General features: G+C 38.6%; 1 protein-coding gene across 3 annotated transcripts in view; it reads left to right on the forward strand.

The window, feature by feature from the left end:
• Positions 1–26,733, forward strand: part of Tpp2 (tripeptidyl peptidase 2) — a 63,163-nt gene that overhangs the window by 6,253 nt on the left and 30,177 nt on the right. For all 3 annotated transcript variants that reach the window (XM_042697058.1, XM_042697059.1, XM_042697060.1), the window contains exons 2-11: positions 2,169–2,297; positions 6,254–6,349; positions 7,929–8,033; positions 10,384–10,508; positions 14,454–14,617; positions 17,576–17,730; positions 18,526–18,602; positions 20,544–20,671; positions 21,410–21,509; positions 25,591–25,739. In XM_042697058.1, coding sequence (XP_042552992.1) covers positions 2,169–2,297; positions 6,254–6,349; positions 7,929–8,033; positions 10,384–10,508; positions 14,454–14,617; positions 17,576–17,730; positions 18,526–18,602; positions 20,544–20,671; positions 21,410–21,509; positions 25,591–25,739 — 1,228 coding nt within the window. The remainder of the gene's footprint in view (positions 1–2,168; positions 2,298–6,253; positions 6,350–7,928; positions 8,034–10,383; positions 10,509–14,453; positions 14,618–17,575; positions 17,731–18,525; positions 18,603–20,543; positions 20,672–21,409; positions 21,510–25,590; positions 25,740–26,733) is intronic.

Consider the following 26,733-nt stretch of genomic DNA (forward strand, 5'->3'; position numbering starts at 1 on the left):
ATAAAGCTCAGGGACAAGGCCCAGTCCCTGAGTTAAGGCCCACGACCCAGCAGGAGGAAAAAAAAAGTCTCATAAACTTTCCCACCTGGGCTGGCTTTGAACTGCAATCCTCAGATCTCAGCCTTCTGAGTAGCTAGGATTACAAGTGTGAGCTACCAGAATCTAGCTTAATACACATTTTAAATTCACCAAATAGCTTTTGCAAAGCTATTCCAGAAAGTGTCTGGAATTTTCTCATGAATATATAGTGCAGCTGTTTCCTATACAGGCTTGTGGTACAGATAAACATTGTGGCTAGCAAGAAACTATACCTTGCAAAAACTATATAAATGTTAATAAGTAGTGTTTTAACAGTAATTAAAGGCTTTTTGAGTGCTAAACAGGCGCTGTTGGGAATTGGGTATTGGTTGGTGAATAAAAGAGTTGTTGCCCCTATGGAGCTTATTCTCTGATAGGAGAAACGATAATTAAAGTGACTTAAGTTCTGTGGAGGACACGAAGTGCGAACGAATTCAAGGTACAGATGGCAATCATAGAGCAGGAGGGGTAGCTCCTGAAGGACATTTCACTAGAAAACCAAAAGATTGCATTGAATCTTTGAACCACTGCAGGGCTAGAGAATTTCAGGCACAACAGTCCTTGTGAAAAAGTGATGAGTCAGGGAAATGGTTGTTACATTGCAGGAGTTGGGAGAGGCAACAGTGGTTAGCAGTCACCAGTGACGAGTGGCAACAGTCAGTGGTGCACAGTTTCTATATTCTGGGGGCTCCGTGAATCCATGGAGAGCTTGTTTTTACTATGGAACTTGGTGGGGGCCAACAGTGGAAAAGGATGCTAAGGAAGTGATCTACATATGAAGGCAAAGACAAGAGACACAAGAGGTATTGAGAATTAGGGTAATGGGTAGTGAAAAATCAGAGATGATATGATGGATTTAATTTTTTTTTTTTTTTGGTCGGTCATGGGGCTTGAAGTCTGGGCTTGGGCCCTTTCCCTAGATCTTTAGCTCAAGGCTAGTGCTCTACCACTTGAGCCACAGCGCTACTTCCAGATTTAAACTATTTTAAAGAAAGAATTAATTGGTCTTCCTGACAGTATGTGGCACAAGTCATAATAGTAATAATGAGAATTAGTAGAAATAGTAGAAAATGATAAAAGAATTTTTTTTGGGGGGGGGGTCCGGTCATGGGGCCTGAACTCTGGGCCTGGGCGCTGTCCCTCAGCTCTTCGGCTCAAGGCTAGCCCTCTACCACTTTGAGCCACAGCACTACTTCCGGCTTTTTGCTTATGTGGTGCTGAGGAATCAAACCCAGGGCCTTGTGCATGCAAGGCAAGCGCTTTACCACTGAGCCACCTTCTCAGCCCGATAAAAAAATCTTTTTAGTTTCTGGCTTAAGCAGAGTTATGTGGTGATTACTGAGAAGGCAAAGCTTGGAGAAAAACAGATTTGGGCCCATGTTACATTGAACTTGGTAGATGATAAATTTGAAGTGCTAGTGTGGCATTTCAATCCTAAAAGCATTCTTTCCTTTAAAGTTTTGTACTTATCCAGCCCAACACTCATCTCCTTCAGATCTCTTCTCAGATTTTTCTTACTAGTAAGACCCTCCCCCTGGCCAGCCAAGCTACAATTAAAAGCACATGAACCTCATGCTCTTTTTTTTTATTATTATTATTCTATCTGTAGCCTATTAGTTTATTGATTGCTTCCTCACTATATGATCTGTGAGATCAGAGATAATCATGTACTGATCACTGCTGTGTCCCCAGCATCTAAATTTAGGGTGTTGAAATACCAAATCACCTAAAGAAAAATTTTTTGTGGGAAATTTTATACATGTGTACATGTACATAGGTTTGCATTGCTTTCTTTTTTTTTTTTTTTGGTCGGTCGTGGGGCTTAACCTCTGGTCTTGAGCCTTGTCCCTGCGCTCTTCAGCTCAAGGTGAGCACTCTACCACTTGAGCCACAGCGCCACTTCTGGTTTTCTGAGTGGTTTATTGAAGATAAGTGTCTCACGGACTTTCCTGCCCAGGCTGGCTTTCAACCATGATCCTCCGATCTCAGCCTCCTTAGTAGCTAGGATTACAGGCGTGAGCCACTGGCGCCCAGCTGCATTGCTTTCTTTAAAGGTTAAAAACTGTAATTCATATTGTTTCAATTTTTAGGTTACAACTGATGGAAAACCAAAAATCATTGATATCATTGATACAACAGGAAGTGGTGACGTGAATACTGCTACAGAAGTGGAACCAAAAGATGGTGAAATTGTTGGTCTTTCAGGAAGAGTGCTTAAGGTTAGTGTTAGCTTCTTATTTATTTTATTTTTTTTTATTTCTGTGCTGTTGGGCTGGAAAGGTGGCTCAGTGGTAGAGCGCTTGTCTTGTATGCTCAAGGCCCTGGGTTTGATTCCTCAGCACCACATAAGCAAAAAGAAAAAAGCCGGAAGTGGCACTGTGGCTCAAGTGGTAGAGTGCTAGCCTTGAGCTGAAGAGCTGAGGGACAGCGCCCAGGCCCCGAGTTCAGGCCCCACAATTGGACCCCCCAAAAAAGAAATTTCTGTGATTTGGGAATCCAGGTGTGACTAAGCTGGATAACCTCCAGTTGTTGTTCTCTGAGAAACTTGCATATCATTGGCTGCAGCGAGGCTTAACACACCCATGTGTGCGTATGTATGTGTGTGTAGCTGTTAGCAAGCTTATTGGAAGGGTTTAGGCATTTCTTGGCCTCTCTACCATGGTACTTTATAAAGCATGGCAGCTATCTTCTCTTAGGGCAAGTAAGAGCCCAGTCCTTTATTAAGTAATTCTGAAAGTGATATCTATCACTTCACTAAATTCTGTTCATTCAGAGTAAGTCAATAATTCCAGTATACGTTTGAGGGGAGAGAATCTCATAATACTACAAGACGTGGATCATTAGGACCATGGTAGAAGAAGCTGTTTGCTTTGTTATTAGATAAAACACCTAGAGCTGGAGTTACTTTTTCATGAGATTGACAAATTCCACTTTTAAGTTTTAAATAGTGGAGAAAGTGATCCCCTATAGTTTGACCTCATCATTTCCTATCCCTTTATAGTTTTATCAGTTCACTTGACTGGAAAGAATATTTATGCCATAATAACTATAGATTTAAATATTTGGCCTTTATTCTGTGTCCTTGCTAGAAAGACTTGAATAAACTAAACATAAAAAATAATTATAGGAAGTGGTGCTGTGGATCAAGTAAGTGGTAGAGTGCTCGCCTTGAGCTGAAGAGCACAAGGACAGCACCCAAGCCCAGAGTTCAAGCCCCACGACCGACAAAGAAAAAAGGAGAGAAATAAACAACTATCACCAAAAATAATTATAAAACAAGCACAAGAGTAGTTATGAGATATTAGCTAAGTGAGTGTGGAGAATGGAAAAAATTGATTATAATTTCTTAGTCTTTTTTAAGCTAATAAAAAGAATTAGATTGGGGGCTGGGAGGTTGGCTCAGTGGTAGATTGCTTGCCTTGCACGCATGAGGCCCTGGGTTCGATTCCTCAGCACCACATAAACAAAAAGCCAGAAGTGGCGCTGTAGCTCAAGAGGTAGAGCACTAGCCTTGAGCTGAAGAGCTGAGGGACAGTGCCCAAGCCCAGAGTTCCCAGAACTGACAAAAAAAAAGAATTAGATTGGAATGAATTATACTACTTTAGGAAACAGCATTCCTAGTAAGTCAGATTTAGAACGTATCAGGTATTATTCTTAAGTCATTTATTTTTAGATCGCTCTAGTAGCCTGTTTAGAATAAACCATATGAACTGATGTCATTAATGCTCAAAGGTAAAATTACATGGATAATGTCTATATATTCTCATTAAGAAAGGCGAAAACCTTTGATAAGATTAATAAATACATGTTTTTCCAACTTGATGTATTTCTTCAGCATGTTTAAAACAATTAAAAATCTGAAAATATCAAGGGTGAAGCTTGGCATGAAGTTGTGTCTCTGTGACTTACATACATGCATAACAAATGTGTATAAGAAAGCTTTCTAAAGAATTGCTAGTGACAGTCTCAAGCTAGACATTACAGTAGAATGGGTAGAATGTTCTGTATACAAACAAGCCATGGCATCACAGCCCTGAAAGTGAACACATTCTTGCTACATGTTGTGGGCAAATGTTATAAATATCAAAGAATTTCAAATCCTCCAGGCACTACAAAGGAAAGATAAATGAGACTATAAAATTATACAGAAATGAAGTCATTACATAAAGTTCAAAACTAGTTATAACTAAATTTTAAGTAAGTAGTAAGACTGCAAAGGAAAGAAATTATTACCATGAAAGTTTAAATTGCTTGTAATCTGAGAGAAGGCAAGAAGTTTCTGGGATAATGGTAATATTCTTTGTCTTTGCTCTTAGCTTCAGTTATGTGTAGTTGTATGTATGTATATATGTGTGTTGCCTGTTTTCTTTTGTGCCATTATCGTGGGCTTGAATCTTGAACCTCAGGCGTGCATTATTGCTGTGGTATTGCTATACATATCGCATGTATATGTGTTCTCTCAGTCTACATTTTACTTTTCACATAATTTAGCTTGATGAATCAAGTTCTAAACTTAGTTGAAGCTGGGTACTGGTGGCTCATACCTGGAATCCAAGGTACTCAGGAGACTGAGATCTAAGGATCACAGTTCAAAGCCAGCCCAGGCAGGAAAGTCTATGAGACTCTATCCCCAATTAACTACCCAAAACCAGAAGTAGAGCTGGGCTCAGAGTGATGGAACACAAGCCTGAGCAAAAACGCTCAGGAGCCAGGCGCCGGTGGCTCACGCCTGTAATCCTAACTACTCAGGAGGCTGAGATCTGAGGATCGCGGTTCAAAGCCAGCCCGGGCAGGAAAGTCTGTGAGACTCTTATCTCCAATAAAACCACTAGAAAACCGGAAGTGGCACTGTAGCTCAAGCAGTAGAGTTTTCGCCTGGAGCTGAAGAGCCCAGGGACAGCGCCCAAGCCCAGAGTTCAAGCCCCACGACCGACAAAAAAAAAAGTGCTCAGGAACAGCACCCAGGCCCAGAGTTCAAGCCCCTTATCAACCCCCTAGAAGTAATTACTTGAAAAATTATCTGTCTTTTCAATAGGATTTTTAACTTATGACTTTTTTGGCTCATTGGTTATGAAGATATTCTATATTTCTAAAAGTCTTTTTCTCTTCATATTTGGTCTAGAATTTGACAAATAGATTTTATGCTTGGTTTGAAACAAGATCCCTATTTTCTTTTTCCATAAGAATCCCCAATGTCCCAGAACCAAGTATTTCTCCAACAGTTTTATTTCCTTTTTTTTTTTTTCCATTTTGCAATCTTCAAAATGTGACCTTCTCATGTCTTTGTCCTTTGTGGTTCCCCATCCCATTCTAATTGTAGACACATTTTGGAAGGGAACAGCGCTGTGCTTTATTTTTAACTGTGTTCATTTAAGTTGAAACTACTTTAAAATGATCACTATTTAGCTTCACATATTTTAAGAAAACAACAACAACAAATGTAAAGGGCCAGCCCAGTCACCTTGAATCCCATGACTAGATTTAGCACCGCATGTAGGTGCAATGACAGCTGGAGGAGATGGTGTTCAAGAGCACTGGCAAGTGCCAGGCTACAGAGTCTGAAGTCAATTGGAGGAGGGGGAACCTACAAGGATTTTTACTGCTTGGTGCAGTAACACATGATGATATGAGGTGCATTGAAGAAAAAGTTGTTATTTTGGTTTCTTAAGAAGGAAAGAAAGAAAGATAAATAGTAGTTAGAGACATACATGTCTTACTAATTCATTTGATTATATTGTGGCTACTATAATCATGTTTAAGATAGCTGTTTATTTATTTTCAGCATCCCTGCATTATCCCTGTGGTGTGGTAGAGAGTAAAGGGTGGACTTACAGATTTTCAAGTGTGAAAAGTAAAATGAGGTATCAGCATTATTTTAAAAATACTAATAATCTTAGTGGTTTAATGAAGTAGTGTTTTTTGGAACACACTTTTAAACTGAAGCACTATGTAAATGAAGGGTTTTTGGCTGAGCAGTCTTTTGTTTATGGATGTGAAAAATGAAGCAATAATGATGTTAAGTAAAAACTTGGAATATTAAACATATTTCTCTTATAGAGGATCAGCTTATTCAGTGTTAGCCATGAAGCACAATTATAAACTACTTTCTACCCCAGGGTGTACCATTGGTATTAGAAAACATTGAGTGAGTGAATGATTTCCCTTTTCTCTGTAGATACCTACAAGCTGGACAAATCCTTCAGGCAAATATCATATTGGCATAAAAAATGGCTATGACTTCTACCCAAAGGCTCTCAAAGAAAGGATACAGGTATGTACAGCCCAGTGGCAATGGTTTGTAAATCTTCCTGAGGCCTTATTCCTATTGAAAGAAATAAAAAGATGTTTCACAATATCTCATTAATTTGGTTCTTTTTTGGTGTTTCTTTTTTGGTACTGGTGATCAAACCCAGACTGTGTTGTACTTGCTAGGTAAGCACTTTACCACTAAAGCTACATCCTAGCCCCTTATTTTGGAGAGTGGGTGACTTTCAAAAAATTATTGCATAAAGAAAAATTCTGTTAATGGAATGTGACCCACTTAAATTAGTAGTTCTTAATCCTGGACTCATGGTTAAGTTTAAAGAATCTAAATACAATGAAAATATACTCAAACTTTTCTGTGTTAGTGCTTTCTGGGAAGTGGAATGATTTTTCATTTGATTTTTGAAAGACTTTTCTATTTGAAAAGGGTTAAACATGGTTCACTAGAACTACCAAATTTATTTCTGTTCCTGAAGTCTCTAAGAAAGTTTGCTTCATATTTCTTGCTGTCTGGCTATCTGTCTGTACAGTTATAGTCACCATTGAGTATTAAGTGTAGGGTTATAATCAGAGCACAGCTGCTGATGTGAGGTCTAAGAAGCACAAGGCTGTCATTAGAGAAGGAAGAGCTTAAATAAGAGTGGCGAGGCTCTTGCTTTAAAATAGAACTTCCTTTTAGCACACAAGTGCTTAAAGTGTTCATTCAGTGTCTCTTCTGTCCATTGGGGGAGGGAGGCACCAGCCTTGGTAGGCATTGAGGACTTGAAATCCATGTATAACAGATGATTGGAATGTTAGTTGTATGTAGTATTTTAAAGTGTAAGTTTACATAGTAACCATGGCTAGTGGGTACTATATTGGACAGTGCCACATGTAAAATGCTGTGGTGATAGTAGTGATCCAAGTCTAGCACTGCAGCTATAAAACAAGGAATGATACCTACACATCACAGTGGTATATGCTTCCTCTGGGGTCTGTAACACAGAATTCGTTATTCTAATGCACATAATATTTAGTACTATTTTATTTAAAATTTTCAGCCTGAAACAAACATGTTGTGGCTTTGCTATTTAGTACATAAAATTTAATCAATTCCGTTGAAACATATAAAGTGGTTAAGTGGACCCTTCTTTTAGCTTAGTCAAGTTGATTAGTTTTTTAAAAAGGATTCCTTTCACTTGTGTTGGAAGTTACTGAGTGTTAAAGATAATAAAGGTTAATACAAGTCCCAGGAGTCTAGAACCCAGGTCAGGAGTAATGAAGACTGAGGGTCCCTGCATGCCCATCCAGTAGTTGTCATCCTCTGCACCCAGCCTTGACTTTCATTGCTTTAGGCATTTTGCAGTGCCCGAGTTGAGAGGTCAGTATTTTCTTCCTTTAAATGACTGAGAATTCAGTTTTTTGCAGTGGTTCTGAATTTTATAGAAGAGAAGGATTTACATTAAACATGGCATGTCTTGGTACTTGCTCTAAAATAGCTGTACGGCATCATATCTGCTGGCCAACAGGCCTCCGTGTAGACTACTAGCTAGGATTACCTACAGATTTTCCAGTCCCATTGTAAGATCAGTCTTTTGTCTTTGCAGAAAGAACGGAAAGAAAAAATATGGGATCCGGTTCACAGGGTGGCTCTTGCAGAAGCCTGTAGAAAACAGGAAGAATTTGATGTCAGCAACAACGGCACTTCCCAAGTTGGTGCTAAGTTTTTTTTGTTTGTTTGTTTTTTAGACTGCCACAGAGCCTATTTTTTAGATTTCTCAACAAATGCATGAACTACTTTTTCACTGGTTTACTTTTTTCTGTTTATCTCTTTACTAGGTTAATATTACTGATTTTTCCTTTATTATTTATGTTGATATTTTCCTATTTATCAGTGGTTTCAGCCTGTTATTATGAACTGTATTACTTTAGCTGCACTGGGCCTTATCCAAGCCCCTGCTCCTTCCTCCGCCCCAAAGGCAGCCACCATTCTGCCTCCTCTACCCTGTGGAGTGATTTTTCCTACCTTGGGTTTTCTAAAGTGAACTGCACAGGATGTCCTGTTTGGCACTTGTAATGTTAGGGCATCTGTTCACCTCTGGGGCATTATAGTTCATTCTTTCCTCTGTGATAGTCTATTTAGTGGATGTACCACAACTTAACCACTTCAGCTGTTTGGCCAACAGCTACTTGCTTAGTTTTTGTTTTTTGTCTGTTTATACTAATGTCGCTTTAAATATTCTTCAGTATGTCTTTTGGAGGATGATAAAGTGATCATACTAATTTGTATTTCTAACAGAACTATATGAAAAAAACCCACTAATTTTTAATCAATTTATAAATGAAAGTAATTTCTCCACTACAAAAATTATATGTGCTAATTTCAGCAATTTGGAATGACCAAGTGTAATGAAGCAGCAGTGAAAGAAAGCCTTCATACTGCCATGACCAGGAATGTTTACCACAACTTAAGGTTGTGAATTGTTGATTTAATATACCACATTTATCATTTTCCTAATCAAAAATGGACTCTCATTAGCAGTTGTAGACCCACTGCTGGAGAATTATACAAAATACCAATGCTCATGTCCTAGAAAGAAATTAGATTCAAGCCATATGGGAGAGACAGGTGTTTTTAAAGCTCCCAAGGAACATTAATTAAAAGTGCAGCCAATGTTAGGAAAGAAGCAGTGACCTATTCCCATATTCCTGTGTACAAATTTAACTTATATTTGCATGATCTGTATAGATTCCTTTCAACATCTGTATAGTTTTCAAATGATTATGTACAGTAAAGTTTGGTAACTACTATCCTGCCAGTCTCAGCCATGAGGATGAGAAACCTGCTCAGGATTGAGCTGCTGATAAATGGCAAAACTGGGTTTGGATTCATATTTCTCAGCTCTAGGGCAGTACATATACCACACTATTTGTAAAATGAAAATTGGTTTTTGAACAGTCTAAACGTTGTTTCTCAGAGGTGGCTAAACATTTCTGTAAACATAACATTATCATGATTAGGTAACATTATCATTGTATTATGAAAATAGAGGCAATTTGTAACTGGCTCGGTATGGTTGTATTCCAGTTAAACTTCAGGCTAGATTAAAACGAGCTAGACCTGATCCTGGTCCACACAACACAATTTTCAACTTCTACCAGAGCTTACTAGTTATGTAATGAGTACGAGTTTTTGTACTCAAACTGTAATTGATTATTTTTGACAAGGTTTTGTATTGCCCTTTTGTGTTCTGTTTAAGCATGCCATGTCCATGATGGTTTCATGCTCTTGTTAGAGAAGAGTCTGGGGGAGGGGGTGCGTGTTATTTAATGTGTTGATACTCTGTTTTGAATCATTTGTTTAGTCTCATGACCTCAAAGCTAAAATAAAATCCCATTAAGTCCTTGCCCCATTAAATCCTTCTATGTACATAAAACTTTTCTTTCTTTTCTTTTTTTTTTTTTTTTTTTTTTTTTTGGTTGTGGGGCCTGAACTCTGGGCCTGGGCGCTGTCCCTCTGCTCTTCAGCTCTGGTTAGCACTCTACCACTTGAGCCACAGCACCACTTCCAGCTTTTTCTGTTTATGTGGTGCTAAGGAATCAAACCCAGGGCCTTTTCTGTTTATGTGGTGCTAAGGAATCAAACCCAGGGCCTCATGCATGCAAGGCAAGCACTCTACCACTGAGCTACCTTCCCAGCCCTATACATAACACTTTTAAAGAAATTCAGATATTTTATGTATTTGATTATTTGAGTTCTTGAAAAGTAAATTGGATATAAAGATGATAACGTATTTTATAACAAATAGAAGGCAAGGGGAGGGAGGGAATGAATGAATGAGAGACTAAAAGAATTCTTAACTATTTCATTTACAAATTTCTACTGCTTCATTGAATTGAACTACATAGATGTTAAAAAAAATTCTTATAAAACTTTTTACCAGGATAAAGTGACTTTTCTGTTGGTCAACCACTGTCTGTCCATTTGTTAGCAGGACTTAAAAGCACAAAATGTCCTAATATTGATCTACTTTCTTTTTTTTAAATCTATTTTCTAATTAGGCAAATAAACTAATTAAGGAAGAGCTTCAGAGTCAAGTGGAATTGCTAAATTGTTTTGAGAAAAAGTATAGTGATCCTGGTCCTGTTTATGACTGCTTGGTGTGGCATGATGGTGAAGCTTGGAGGTAAATTTCATGTATTTTAGATGCCATTTTGAGAAACTTATTTCCTTAGTTATAATAGGTGGTTGAGGATAGGTATTCACAATAGTGTTCCTCATTGCACCTGAACAATTTGAAAGTCACTGCATTTACTACAAACGAATGGCAAAGGAGGAAAGTTGGGTGATGATGTTTTAAATAGAGACTGGGTAATGAGTCAAAAGAAGCACTGTAACATAGTGATTGAAGGCTGAGTTGGAATCTTCCAACTTTGAATACAACACTTAAACCTTTCTAAACCTGTTTCCTTGTCTATTTATGTGATTGTAGTATGTATAAATGTCTTATGAAAATTAAACTTAGTCTTCCCAGATACAGTAAGGAATCAGTAAATGTAAGATATTCTGCAGTTATTTCTGCTACCATCACCAGTAATGTGACTTACCCTGAGTTACATTATTTGGTTTCTTTTTCAGTGCTTGTAAAGAGCAGGTGTGTTTCTTGTAGTTGGAGTTTTCTTCTTGCATTACTATCTACATGAAAGCAAATGTGCTCTGATACAGATGAGTCCTGTTTATGTTTTAGAGAACCCCACAATAAGAAGCCAGGACTCTGCTTTGAACCTTATAACTAAGAAGCATTTGCAATATGAATCCCTACACAAAGGCCATACGGATTATGACATCATTGCTTGATAACTGTTGAGACTGCTCACTTTTACCACTCAGCCTTCTAAAGGAAGAGCTTTCTTCCGGCTTATGCCTTGTTTGCTACTACTTAATGAGAAGTTCTATTTTTACATTGAAGGGTTAATAAGATATGTGTTTGAATCCAAACAGTATTTGTGTGTGTGTGTGTGTGTGTGTGTGTGTGTGTGTGTGTTCAGATAGGCTATTTTGGTTTGCTTGTGTGCAGGCATACACAGGTGTTGAAATTTTCCCCCTAAGTTTTATACAGAAAGTGTTCATCACAGTGTTTATAAAATAAAGTCATTTACATGTATAGTTCCGAATGTCTTAGTATATGTACCCTTGGTGTACTATTGAACTGATTGTTACTTCATTAAGCAGACTGGAATGAGTTTGGTGTGGGAGAACGAGATAAGGCAAAATGTAAGGACGATGCTAAATGCAAAACTGAATATACTACAGAAGGACTTAGATATGAAAATGTTAATAGGAATTGGAGAGTATTTGCTATGATTCTGAAATCACTGCAAATTAGTTTTCTCCTTAGTTCTTAGCTTAGAATAAAGAGCAGGGTGCCATTTATGTTTACAGAAGACTTTCTGGATGAAGTGATTCTTTTGTTTGTTGATATCTATTACCTTTAGAATTTTGGTGTTAGAAATGAAATTCAATCAAAGATTAAATGAAAATTGGAAGCCCTGGGGAACTTTTTAGAAAATTGTAGTATAATCTGTGAAAATTGTAGTATAATTTATGCAGCAAAATTGTTCTTTCAGGTGGTTCTTGTTTGCATGACATAATCAATGCTGTAATTTAATTCTCTGCCGCTCCTAGGGCATGGGCCTGGGCGCCGTCTCTGAGGTTCTGTGTTCAAGGCTAGCACTCTACTACTTGAGCCACAGCTCTGCTTCTGGCTTTTTGGTGCTCAATTGGAGATAAGAGTCTCATGGATTTTCCCACCAAGGAGTGGCTTTAACCATAGTCCTCAGATCTCAGCCTCTCTAGTAGCTAAGATTATAGGTGTGGACCACTGGCACATGGCTTAAGGTCCAAAATTTGTAAAAGAGAATCTTGAGGATCCCAAAGTTCCTAAGGAAAATTTAGGTATTATCTGTGTTCTTGTTTCTACTTTTGAAATGTCAACTTCCTTTCTTTTTTTCTTCTCTTTTTTTTTTTTTTTTTTCTTTTGTTGGTTGTGGGGCTTGAACTCTGGGCCTGGGCGCTGTCCCTCAGCTCTTCACATCAAGGCTAATGCTGTACCACTTGAGCCACAGCACCTCATTCATGCAAGGCAAGCACTCTACCACTGAGCCACCTTCCCAGCCCCTTAACAGCTACTTTTTAAATTAAACCAACCAAGCTTTCTGAAAGTTATAATTTTTGAACACTTTCATGTTTGCCCTCTGTGGAGTTCATGAAATCATTGACTACTTAAACTTTGATGGGATGCTTATATTGTTGATTCGATACTGATTATAAGAATCTGGTGTATGAAAAATGCATCACTATATTTTTATTAATATTTATTCATTAGTTCTTTCACCATTTGGTGAGTATTAAGTAGATTCTTTGTACCAGATAAACTTGATAGAAGCTATTCCATGCTCTGGATTCTGCAAAGCATGGAACCAGTCTGGGAAGTAGCACCATTTTAGTTGAGACATTAAACTCTTAGCTAAGCAAAGAGGATGAGAAAGGTCTTTAAAGATGGAAAGATCAGAAGCCATTGGACAAAGTGTAAGGATTTTAGTATGGCCATAGAATTTTATTTGGGGGGTAGGGGTGGGGAGTGTAGTTGTGGAGGTGTGAGGGAAAGGATGATAGGGGAAAAACAAAGAAGGAGGCAACAATGCTTGATAGGAAATGTACTCATTACCTTGCTCATGTAACTGTAACCCCTCTGTACAGTATTTTTACAATAAAAAACTTATTTAAAAAAATTTTTAGCTGGGTGTCGGTGGCTCACGCCTGTGATCCTAGCTACTTAAGAGGCTGAGATCTGAGGATCACAGTTCAAAGCCAGTCCAGGCAGGAAAGTCCATGACACTCTTATCTCCAATAAAACCACTAGAAAACCGGAAGTGGCACTGTGGCTCAAGCGGTAGAGGTCTTGCTTTGAGCTGAAGAGCTGAGGTACAGCACCCAAGCCCAGAATTCAAGCCCACGACCAACAACAACAAAAAAAAGAATTTTATTTTATTTTTGCCAGTGTTGGGGCTTGAACTCAGGGCCTAGGCACTGTCCCTGACCCTTCTTTTGCTCAAGGCTAACACTTTACCACTTGAGCCACAGCACCACTACTGGCTTTTTGTTTTGTTTTGTTTTACTTATATGGTACTAAGGAATAGAACTCAGGGCTTCATGCATGCAAGGCAAGCACTCTACCCAGCCCTTCATGGGGTATTTTGTGAGGGAAGACACAGGGGAGTAAGTAGAAGTTTGATAATGTGGGACCTTACAGAGGTTCAGCTTGGTAAAACACAATTTTTGTTTTAAAAAATGTGTTCCAAAGCTAGATGCTGGTGGCTCATGCCTGAGAGACTCGTATCTCCAGTTAACCACCCAAAAAGGGAATTGGAGGTATGATTCAAGTGCTAGAGTACTTTGCTTGAGTAAAAAAGTTCAGGGACATCTGGGCCCTGAGGGCAAGCTTTAGGACCTGCACCAAAACACAGAAATGAAAAAGTGTGTTGTGACGTAACAGTTATGTTTAAATGCTGTGCACCCCATTTGTGACTTTTTAATATTGGAATTACTTACTTAGACTACCACATTTTGAAATATGTCTTTAAAATTGAAAACATGGCAGAGAAAGATTAGGCAGAAGGACAGCCATAAAGTTACATAGAAAATGCATATGCCTAATACTTTGATAATTGCTCGTTTGTTTGGACTGTGAGACTGAAGTCTGATAAGAGTTCATCTAGGTTGAGGACATGTGTATAGGCTTCTGGATTCACATAGGAGAAAGTGAGTCTAGGCTTTGTCTAAACCATCCTATAGTATACAACATTCCAGCCTAAGTTTTGGATCTAAGTTCTTTGGTGGCCAGATCATTTTTCTACTGAAGGTTACCGATGGGCAGTGTTGTTGAGCAATCTGTGCATGTTTTAAGCAGTGATTCCTAGAAACTCTCTTGTCTAGGCCTTAACTGCTGACTCAGAAATAAAGGAATCTAGTTATTGTGTTTGAGTGAAAGGATGAATAGGTAACTGAGACTTATGTGTCATTCAGGATAAGAAAATTGGTAAAAATTGAATAACTTTTTCTTACTTAACAGAGCCTGCATTGATTCCAATGAAGATGGAGATTTGAGTAAAGCCACAGTTTTGAGAAACTACAATGTGGCCCAAGAATATGGCTCTTTTGGCACAGCTGAAATGTTGAATTATTCTGTTAATATTTATGATGAGGGAAATCTGCTCTCCATTGTGACTAGTGGAGGTATTCTCTTTTGTATTTACTAATGAGAGGTGGTAATGGTGTAGAATAATAAAATCCTATAGTGCAAAGCAGCCTTTTACAGAATTTAATCTGGAGATTCCCAACTAAAAGACTACAGGCATGAGCCACCGGTGCCTGGCTTCTTCAACCTCTTCCACCTGCATTCCAAGCAACCATTGTACTGCTTTCTGTTACTCTGAATTACTTCGTATTTCTTAGACTTTTTTTCTCACTACACACACACACACACACACACACACACACACACACACACACACACACACACACACACACACACACACACACACACACACACACACACACACACACACACACACACACACACACACACACACACACAGTTTGCTCCTTATTGCTGAGTAGCATTTATCACATGGGTATATTCACACACACACACACACACATAGTTCACACACACACACACACACACAGAGTTTGCTCCTTATTGCTGAGTAGCATTTATCACATGGGTATATTCACACACACACACACACACACACACATAGTTTGCTCCTTATTGCTGAATAGCATTTATCACATGGGTATATTATTTTTTCAACTGCTTGTAGATATTTAGATTGTTTTAACAATTTTGTATGAACTTTGATAGTTTATCTGGGCCAATAGGTAAGAATTCTGATTCAGTACATTGATCTTTTTAAAACAGGTTGGTGGTTTGCCTCCTCTGTTCCCAAAGAGGGTGGAAGCTGCTGATAGCCTTCATCTTGCCTGCTCCCAGGGTCCTTGGTCTTCCTTTAGGATGGCCACTCTGACTGGTGGGTGGTGGTGACAAGATTTTTTTGAGGGGAAACTTAACACTAAAATTTTGCTTTGCTATTTTTAACTGGAAAACGTAAATGAGAATTAGAAATATTGGGTATGTATTTTCTTGCATGTCAACCTTTGCTGTCCAGAGCAGGAGAGTCTCAGCTTTGTGGAGACCTACTTTGAAGGGTCCTGGAGCTCTGCTTCTCCACTCTTCCCACATAATAGGCCCATTGTCATTTATCATTGTACTTGTATTACTTGTTTATGCGTTTTTTAATAAGTTTTTTATTGTGAAAATACTGTACAGAGGAGTTACAATCACATGAGCAAGGTAATGACTACATTTCTTACCAAGGATTGTAGCCTCCTCCTTTGTCTTTTCCCCCTACTATCCCTTCCCTCCCATCTCCACAACTACATCTCCCCCCTCCCCTTTCCGCCTAAATTGTAAAGTTCATTTTTCGACATACAATCTTGTACATCTCATTGTTGCAATGGGTCAACCTGTGTCCCTATTTAAGCAACTTGTTTTTTCCTTTCCACTCCCCAAATTATACCAACATCAAATACTGTGAAAACAGGGGTTATACCATGGGGGAGGGACATACAAAACAACAACAAAAATCACATGGTACCTTATAAATACGCTAGAAACAATAGCAAGAAAGAAAAAACCACTTGTGTCCTTATCTTGGGGTTCATTTCGCTTAACATCATCTTATCTGACCTTTTCTGCTTGTCTTAGATATATACTAGTTATTGCAAATAAGGGAAACCATGGGACCTATGTTTCTTTGGGCCTGGCTTACTTCACTTAATGTAATTTTTTCCAAGTCTTTGCATTCCTAACAAATGGGGCAATGTCATTCTTTCTGATGGAGGCATAGAATTCCATTGTGTATATATACCACATTTTCTTGATACATTCATCTACTGAGGGGCATCTGGGTTGGTTCCATATGTGTTTGTTTTTGATAGTAGTGAGATATTTCTATATTCATGCCTTAAGAAACTTTTTCACTTGGGGGGAAAAAAGTCTACATTTTGTTTTTGTTTTACTTTATTCATATAGGATATATATGCAGGATATTATATAAATCACAAGTTGGATACTTAATGAATTATGCTAAAATGGGTAATTGTTGGTAGCACCACCTAGATCAAGAATTAGAACATTACAAAGCCTGCTTCATGCTCTTGTTCTCAGTAACCCTCAGCAAGTCAGCTGATTAACTGTGTCCTGATTTTCTATTACTATGTTACTTTTTACCATATGCTGTTTGTCTACATCAGAAATGATAAAATAGCAGGCAATTTCACAGCCTTTCATTTATAGAAATCTATGCATTCATTAGTATTTCTATATATAAATGAAATGACTGAAACTGTTTGAATGGGAGTTCAGTTCAATCTTATTTTTGTTTCATTTTCATAATACATAGAAACAATTCATATTTATAGCTCTAGTGATCAATTTTGTGAATTGATATACCATATATTCATTTACTGTTAATGGATCAGGTTTAGATTTTGAATTCTACAAATAAGGCTTTAGGACATTTTGATGGATATGTTGTATTCATGTGCACACATTTCTCTGAAATGTAGCTCATGTTAGGATCCCTGAGTCAATGAGTTGTGCCTAGGTTGAGCTTTTACTCTCACAAGCAGCATGTGATATACGATCCTGTCCACACTTAGTATTGTCAGTCTTTAAAATTTTAGCTATCCTGAAAATATGTAGAGGTATCTCCTTATGGCTTTCATTTGCAATTCCCCAGATCACTAAGGAAATTAAGCATCATTTCATAGGTTTGTCTGATGTGTGGAAATGGCCTCTTTTGTGAAATACGTTTTATTAAGTAGTTGTGCGAAGGGATTTCAGTTCCAGAAGTGAGTGTATGAGTACAGTGCATCTTAATCACTGTCACCCCTGGGACTTATATTTTGCTCTCCATGAACAGAATAGAATTCCGGGTAGCAGAAAGTAAACGTGAAAGTTTTCTCTTTGTGAATTATTATTATTATTACTTAGGATTAATTAGATCAGGATATATTTTTACTTGGCTATTTAAACCAGGATTAATGTGCAGGTTTTATTAATGGTTAAATTTTTCATATGTGTGAGGATGTCCCTCTTTCTCCCCCATATATACTTCCTGCCTCTAGGAGCTCATGGTACACATGTAGCCAGTATAGCAGCTGGACATTTTCCAGAAGAGCCTGAACGGAATGGAGTAGCTCCTGGTGCTCAAATTCTTTCCATCAAGATCGGTGATACACGGCTTAGTACTATGGAAACAGGCACGGGCCTCATCAGAGCTGTGAGTATTTATGAATTATTGATTGATATAGATACAGATTAGTCATTGATGTTTGTAGAAGTTTATTGAACTATATTTGGTATATGAGAACTTTGCTTATAATAAAATGTTTATCATCTTAAGATTATTTTTCTTTAAAATTATCAGGAAAATTATTTGTAAAAAATGTTGGTTTTATCCATCATTGCTAGTAAAACCACACTAATAAGCAATTTTGAGATACTTTTTGAAAAGTTGTCTTAGCCAGCTCACTCCTATCAGCTAAAAGATATTTAAAACTTCACAGATACTCTGTACTTTATTTTATCATATGACCTTAATGGTTTTAAAGCCTCTATCTCTTTCCTTTCCTAATCCCACTTCATCCTATAAATAATAGCTTTTTTTTGTTTTTATTTTTACTACTTATGCTACTGTATCTCCTTCTACCTCTTCAGTTTATCATGATATGCCTAGAAGTCATTTTTAAATAAGAATATGCGTGGTTAAGAAACTTTAATGGTCAGGCCCTGGGAGCTCACGCTAATAATCCTAGCTGCTAAGGAGGCTGAGATCTGAGGATCACACTTGGAAGCCAGCCCAGGCAGGAAAGTCTATGAAACTCTTATCTCCAATAAACTACTCAGAAAAAGCCGGAACTGGATCTATGGCTCAAGTGGTAGAGTGCTAGATTTGAACAAAAGAAGCTCAGGGATAGCACCCATGTTTAGAGTTCAAGCTCCTGGACTGTCAAAAACTTTACTAATCTGTTTCTAGAAACTTCTGCCTAAACTAGACTCTTAATTTTTTTAATAGATGATAGAAGTTATAAATCATAAGTGTGATCTTGTCAACTACAGCTATGGAGAAGCAACTCACTGGCCAAATTCTGGGTGAGTGTTTTTGACAGTTGTTGACACTGGTCTGATGAAGATCATTAGATGTTTTAAGTAAATAAATGTCACAGTTAAAAAACAACAGTCATGTACTTAACTATGTGTTTCCTATACCTCAGAACTCCCACTCATGTCCTTTGATGTCAGTACCAGTGATTGATTATATCTGAAATCTCAGCACTGCACTCTTCACTGGCTATAGTAGCTCTGAGGCTCACACCCCTCAAGCCCTGTGGTTTTTGGTTTTGTTTGGATTTTTGTTTGTTTTCACTTCTGACTCTACTGTATGCTCCCTTTGTTAGCCAGTATAGATCTGTCAGATCTCCTGGACTGTTGTTAGCTGTGCTTAATAATTTTTCATTCCACAATCACCTTCCTCAATAATACTTGCCTGACAGACAACCAGGATTGTTCAAATCCTGTTCTGTTCCCTTCATCCACCCTGCACATTGGTTGTATATCTTCACCCCTCCTCCTAATCCACTTCATTTCTCATCTCTCTGTGTGTTTCCCTATCCACCAGCTGCCTTCCCTCTTCCCGGGTTGTGTTATCAGTGTTGTGGTTTATCAGTGATCTGGTAAAACTTTTTTAACTTTTCTTCATGGTGAGGGTTATTTGAAATTACCTGCTTTAGAGCATTTACTTCCTGGTCATCTCTCCCTCCCAAGACCCTAAACAATACCAGTCTTCTGGTTTCTAAAACTTTATAAAGTCTTGTAAAAATGAAAGTTTTCCAGAGCTATAGCCTGTACTTTCCTGTTACTAAGTCACTTTTACTTTTCTCAAATAACTGCTATGGGTTCTTGGGAGACATCACTATACTGCACTTGAAGTATGTACCCATGATCTCCAGTCATTCATCCTGTGTAGACTTGCCTCTTATTTGCTTGTGCTTCATGATTGATTGTCATCTAAATGTATTTTTTTCTACTTCTTTTGTGAGATTGAATCTGGGGTCTCCTTATGTGTATAATGCAAATGCTCTGCCATTTGAGCCACATCCCAGCCCTTATTGAAATGGGATCTCCCTACTGTCTTGCCTGGGCTGGCTTAAACTTTAGATCCTCTTGCCTCTGCCTCCTAAGTAGCTTGTTTTTTGTTTTCCTTGCCACTAACCATACGAGCTCTTTTTGTCAAATTATTCCTAGCCAAAAATAGATGTAGGCCTCCTTGAGAAGTTTTTTTTTTCCCTGAATATATTAAAGGGGAGTCTAGAAATAAAAACATGTATTGCTCCATTATCCAGTCACTTCTGAAGTGTTAGTAATTTGCAGTATATTTTCCAAAATACCCTTTTGCATCCAGCATTTTCCCCACAGTTATTCTAGCCTTATAACTACTCTTCCATACTAAAACCCAACTACATTTCAGCAGGCTGTACGTTTCATTACAAGCAAACCTGCCAGCCTTTACAGAATCATATTTAATGACAATTTTTGTTCTGTGTGTGTGCATGTGTGTACCTAAATGTATATGTATTATATAAAACAGACACATAATACACATGCTTTAACAATAGAGGCAGAGTAGGTATAGTTTTAGAAAGCCTACTGTTTCCAAAGCATACTCTCCTATTTATTGCTGCTGTTTCGGTCCTATAATTTAGAACCCACACTATAATTATTTTTTTGAATTGATGCCGATCCTGTGGCTTGAACACAGAGCCTGAGTGCTGTCCTTTGACTTTTTTGCTCAAGGCTAACAAAACCACTGGAGGCACAGTTCCACTTTCAACTTCTTAGACGTTCACTGGCAATAAGAGTCTCACAAACTTTCCTGCCCAGGCTGGCTCTGAACCTCGAAATCCTCAGATCTCAGCCTCCTCTGAGTAGCTAGAATTATAGGAATGTGCCACCAACAATCATTGTAATTTGATTTTGATATAAGTTTTATAAACGAGACAGTTCTGTTTGTTCAAAGAGGCTGTTCTTTTTCAGGAGGATCTGTGAAGTAATCAATGAAGCAGTATGGAAGCACAATATCATCTATGTTTCTAGTGCTGGAAACAATGGTCCTTGCCTGTCTACAGTGGGCTGTCCAGGTGGAACCACATCAAGTGTTATAGGTAAGTTCCTATTTTGAGAGATAGAAGGTTTTATTACCCCGCCCCCTCCCCCCCCCCCCCCCCCCCACACACACACACAAAGAAAGGGCAAATAGTAGGCTTAGGCATGGGGGATTGCAAGATAGAGGCTGTCCTGGAAAGCAAAGCATTGAACCCCGTTAATCATATGCTGTTTGTCTCTCCCATACCTGACACTGTAGGCCTTCAGAAGCTAGCTTATCCAGAATTTACTACAATTTAAAGAAGATCAGAATAAGTGCTTTCATAGAAGCATACATATGCATTATTTAATCTATATAATATCCTGGAAGTTATTTTTGTACCCAGAAGCAGTGCACTTGATATAATGTAAATCTCCATTGTTTCCTTGTCGGTTTTTAGCTGCTTTGCAAGAGTGGATTTACTCATATAAGTAAGCCAGGCACTAGTGGCTCAAGCCCTAGATACTCAGGATACTCCTAGATACTCCTAGATACTTTTCCTGCCCAGGCAGGAAAAGCCGTGAGACTTTTCAATAAAAGCCACCAGAAAACCGGAAGTGGGGCTGTGGCTCAAGTGGTAGAGCACTTACCTTGAGCTGAAGAGCTGAGGGACAGTGCCCAACCCCTGAGTTCAAGCCCCATGACCGACCAAAAAAACCCAAAAAACTCCACATAAATAGTGAATGAATTTCCTTGGGAAAATTAGGGTATACTGGGTACATTTTGCTTTGTTTTGTTAATAAAACCCATCCCACAGGTGTTGGTGCTTATGTTTCCCCTGATATGATGGTGGCAGAGTACTCACTACGGGAGAAATTACCTGCAAATCAATATACATGGTCTTCAAGAGGTCCAAGGTTGGTGATGGGATCATTGCATATATTTAGTTAAACTTTGCGTAATTGATAAGGGCAAGAGTTTTAAGTAAGTAATGGTGGTATTGTTTTAAATAATTTTGATATTTGATCATTGGTAAAACAAACACTATAAGCTTTTGAGGTTTATGACATTGCCAAGGCTGCCTATGAGTGTTTATGCTTTTGAACTTAGAACTACTTTGAACATTTTGGGTGAAACCCAAAATTAAGCAAGTTCTGACTTAAAACTAAAATCTGTTTTAGTTCTCTGTCACCTGTTGATTCCAGGAACTAATCGTCTTTCCCGAGAGGTATATTAAGTCCTAACTTTTATTATGACATCAGTGAGTATGGGAGCCCAGTGAAAAACAAATCACTTTACCTCCTCAATATTAATTTAGAAGCAGAATAGACTTTGAATTTAGTGCAGTGAGTATGTTACTGTCTGAAGTGGCCAAGGCATAAACAGTTCGTGATCTGAGTTGAGAATGCCAGCGTAGGGTACTGGACCCATAGAGTGGAACAGTCATTTGAGCCTTTCATGGAGGAGACAGTATTGGAATCAGCCTTGTAGGATTGACAGAGGTTGACAGAGAAGGTACGTCTGTATGTTAAGATTTTAACGTCTATATGTTAAGATTTTAATGTAAAACATGATGCTAAACTAATTTAGTGATTTAGGGAGGAAAAAGCTTGTACTTGGGTATATTTGAACTATAGATAGTGGGGTATTGAAAGATAAGATTAGAAGATTGATTGGAATCACATCAAATATGATAATGTTAAATTCTCTTGAGTTATGGGTGTCCTCCTAGTCTTTCCTAGGTAATTTAAGAAGCAAACTGAACTAGTTTTCTACAAACTGATGTGTGTAGTTTGTTGGCAAACTAATATTTGTCACTGTAACCCGTCAGGCTGTGTGTCTTCTGTAATCAGAAAGCTTTGTTTTGTACCTACAACTGGTGTTTTAGTGATAAGAACCGAAGGTCAGCAGTAGTTTTATGTGTTAAATTATATGTTAAATTATTAAATGTGTTACTTGTAAATTGATTTTAAAATGTGAAATTTCATGTTTTAGTCATTATTAAAAGCAAAGTATGCCAGGTGCTGGTGGCTCACAACTGTAATCCTAGCTATCAGGAGGTTGAGATCTGAGGATCAAAGTTTGAAGCCAGCTGGGAACAAGAGACTCTTCAAGACTCTTATCTCCAGTTAACCACTCAAAAACTGGGAGTTGAGCACTAGCTCCAAGCAAAAGAGCTCAGAGACAGTACCAAGGCCCTGAGTTCAAGCCCTACAACCAACAATTTTTTTAAATTTATTAACAAAAACCCAAGTTGTAATACTACTGCATAGATTTAGTTTAATTATTAGGATATGAAATACAAAACATGGACTAATAATTATTGGACCCTAAATATTTGATAGTACTCGTTGGTAGCCAGTGCTCCTCTATCAGTGTTGAACTTAGGTATTCAGTATCTGCTTTTATGTTACCAATGGAGTATACATGGAGGTTGAGATTGTATTATGCATGGTAATTTAGAGCAAAGGTATCACAAACTTTTTTTTTATTTTAATGAGCCAGGCACCGGTGGTTTACACCTGTAATTCTAGCTACTCAGGAGGCTGAGATCTGAGAGTGTGGTTCAAATCCAACCCAGGCAGGAAAGTCCATGAGACTCTTATCTCCAATTAACCACCAGAAAAACCGGAAGTGGCATTGTGGCCCTAGTGGTAGAGTACACACCTTGAGCTGAAGTGCCCAGGCCCAGAGTTCAAGCCCCACAACTGACCAAAAATTTTTTTTAATGAAACATTTCATTAAAATAATTTTTAGAGGGGGCTGGGAAGGTGGCTCAGTGGTAGAGCGCTTGCCTTGCATGCATGAGGCCTTGGGTTCGATTCCTCAGCACCCAATAAGCAAAAAGAAAAAAGCCGGGAGTGGCGTTGTGGCTCAAGTGGTAGAGCGCTAGCCTTGAGCTGAAGAGCTGAGGGACAGCGCCCAGGCCCAGAGTTCAGGCCCCATGACTGGACCAAAAATAAGTAAATAAATAAAATAATTTTTAGAATATTGATTTAATCGTTAGAGAAATAATTTATGATTAGCTATGTTGCAGGATAGTGGAGGATTAAGAGCAATTGTAGTCAGTTTAAGTTCATGAGTCTTTGTAATTACTTTTCCCAGTTATATATCAGGACTCATTGTAAGCATTGGTAGATAATGTGGAATGAACAAACAAGAAAGTAAAAATCAGCCAAGTGCTGCTGATTCATACCTGTAATCCCATCTCCCAGGAGGCCAAGATGTGGAGAATTCTGGCCTGAGGCCAGAGGGGCAGAGCAGTTTACTAGATTCTACCTCCAAAATAACCAGCAAGAAAGCAGGTCTGAAGGCTTGACTGTGAGGGCTAGAGTAGCAGCCTAGCAACCACGAAGCCCTGAATTCAAACCTAAGTACTAAGTACTGCCTTTCCTCCCTTCCCCCGTAAGTGAACAAAGTAAAAGTTGCCCTAAGTCTCATCTGGGATTTGTATGCATGGGTGACACTTCAATAAACATTCATTTTCCTTTGAGAATGACATTCATTGCAGACTGTACTGTTTGTGCTCTTTTGCCTCTTAGGACTATGGTATGAACAGCCTGTTAGCTGATATTTAACCTATTTAAGATATTCACTGAAAGGGGTGACTAGCTTCTTTCAAATACAAGATGCATACATTGCTTTCAGTTCTCTGAAAAAAATGTAAAACTGATTTCTCAAATGTTCCTAGTCAGGAATACAAATACTAGATGTTTAGGGAGGAATCATAAAGGGAAATTCCAGGAGCCTCTAGGGCAGTAGCATGTCATTGTGGTTACTACTTTCCTTGGGATGGAGGAAAGAGCTTGTGTTGAATACCATGTAGTCATGGACTCCAAGGGCTTGAACTCTAAATGTTGCTCAGCCAAATTCCTCAACTGGAGGTCCTATTAGATTTAAGCTGTCCAGTATGGCAGCCACAAATCTTAAGAGGTCAGTCTCAATGATTTTTGTCAGTTATGTGTTAAAATATTTTGAAGGTCTTGTTAAATGAAATATATTATTAAAATTAACCAGCTACTTGTTAGCTTGCGTTTCAAAATGTGGCTTTCAGAATTGTAATTGTATATAAGGTCCATATTATACTTCTGTTGTACAGTGCTAAATTAAGACTTCAAACAAAGTGAAAAACTTTTCATTTAGGTAAGAGAAAAGTATATTTATCAAGAAGCCAAAGTATATTTATCAAGAAAGCAAGCCTGGGCAGACAAGTTCATAAGAGCCTTCTCAGCCCATAGCTGGGTGCATTGGTACCCACCTTTCATTCCAAGCTACAGAGAAGGCTGAGAAAGGCCAGGTACCAGGCAAGTTTAGCAAAAAAGACTGAGATTCTGTCTCCATTAAGGAAGCTGGAGGTGATCTCTCAGATGGAAAGCCTAAAAGTAGGCTTCTCAGTTTTTTCTCTTGAAAATATACCTTGATTTCTCTGGCCTTGCACATACACATAAATCTAGTACACCACATGTACAGATTTTGTCTTGTTTTGTTTTGTCTGATGGGACTAAAGGTTGAACTTCTTGCTTGCCTAGTCTGGGGCAATACAAATGAACTGTGCCTCCAGCACTGTTTCTCATTGGGTATTTTTAGGATAGGGTGTCACTTCTTCTCTGGGGACATACCTGAGCCAAAAAAAAATCTCTTAAACTTCTCATTGAGAAAGACCTAGTGAAAATTTCTGCCTAGGTTTGCTTTGAACTATTGACCAACCTCCTGTTCTTAGCCTTCCAGGTTGCTTGGATTGCAGGGGTGAGTCATCAGCACCTGTATGGAAAAAAATCCACCCAGAATGGACAAAGAAATGCACTGTGATGGGAAATAGCTGTGCTGGGTAGTTCTTCCTCTTACCCCACCAATGATACCCCACAGTAGTATCTTTGTCATTATTTGTAGTGACTACAATTAGCCCACAATGTTGACTGTAATGGTGGCTTTTTTCAGAATGCTCGTGTATATCTGTCTTTCACTGACCAACTCAAACTTTCATGACTTTGTGTTTAGTGCTGATGGGGCCCTTGGTGTGAGCATCAGTGCACCAGGAGGAGCTATTGCTTCTGTTCCTAACTGGACATTGCGGGGGACTCAGCTAATGAATGGGACATCTATGTCTTCCCCCAATGCATGTGGAGGCATTGCCCTGATACTTTCAGGTGAGGACATTGCTTATATCTCTCTTCCCTTATTGCAGACTTTTTCCTGTGTATCTTGGGGTTAGAACATGAAGGAGAAGTGATACCGTCCTGGGGATGGAGTAAAGTTTAAGGTAGAAAATGGTTTATGTGATAATGATACTTGAATATGAATTCATTTATGCAGCATATGAAGTTATTGCCTATATATATATTGTTAATCATTGTTAAGCAGTATTTTAATGGCCTGTGAAGTTATAATTAGGGTAAACAAACTTGAATCAACATTTTTAAATGTTAATAATACATGTTTATAAGATGATAAATGCGGGGCTGGGAAGATGGCTCAGTGGTAGAGTGCTTGCCTTGCATGCCTGAGGCCCTGGGTTCGATTCCTCAGCACCACATAAGCAAAAAGAAAAAAGGCGGAGGTGGCGCTGTGGCTCAAGTGGTAGAGCGCTAGCCTTGAGCTGAAGAGCTGAGGGACAGCGCCTAGGCCGAGTTCAGGCCCCACAACCGGACCCCCCCCCAAAAAAAAAAAGATGATAAATGCTGAGGAGCAAAGTGAAGAAAGAGAGATGAGATTTGTAGTTGAGTGTTGTCAGGGTCACCTGTGAGGTCTTCTCAGGGGTTATGTGGCTCTTAGCTCTTGCTACCTTTCTCATTCATTCTTTCTCTGACCACTATAGTTGATTGCTACTTCTCATGATTCATCCACCCTTGGTGCTAAAAGGATAGCAAGGAGATGGGAATTACATTAAACTCCCTGTTTTAAAGTCATCAATATTAGGTCACTTGCTAGATTGAATCAGAACTCTCAGGGTGGATCAGGGTGGATCCTGATGTCTTCACCGCCTTTCTGGTCCTCAAGCTCATCAAATATGTCAAGGTCTCTTACTTTGCTCTTTGGGCAAACTCCCAAGTATTCTATAAGACCTAGCTTGTCTGCCAGTTCATCCAGTGGGCCTTCATCTCTTGGATTCTCATGGACAAAATTGATCATGTCCTCAATTTG

Source organism: Dipodomys spectabilis, unplaced genomic scaffold, assembly GCF_019054845.1.
Source record: "Dipodomys spectabilis isolate Male_0828 unplaced genomic scaffold, ASM1905484v1 ptg000215l, whole genome shotgun sequence".
Taxonomy (NCBI): Eukaryota; Metazoa; Chordata; class Mammalia; order Rodentia; family Heteromyidae; genus Dipodomys; species Dipodomys spectabilis.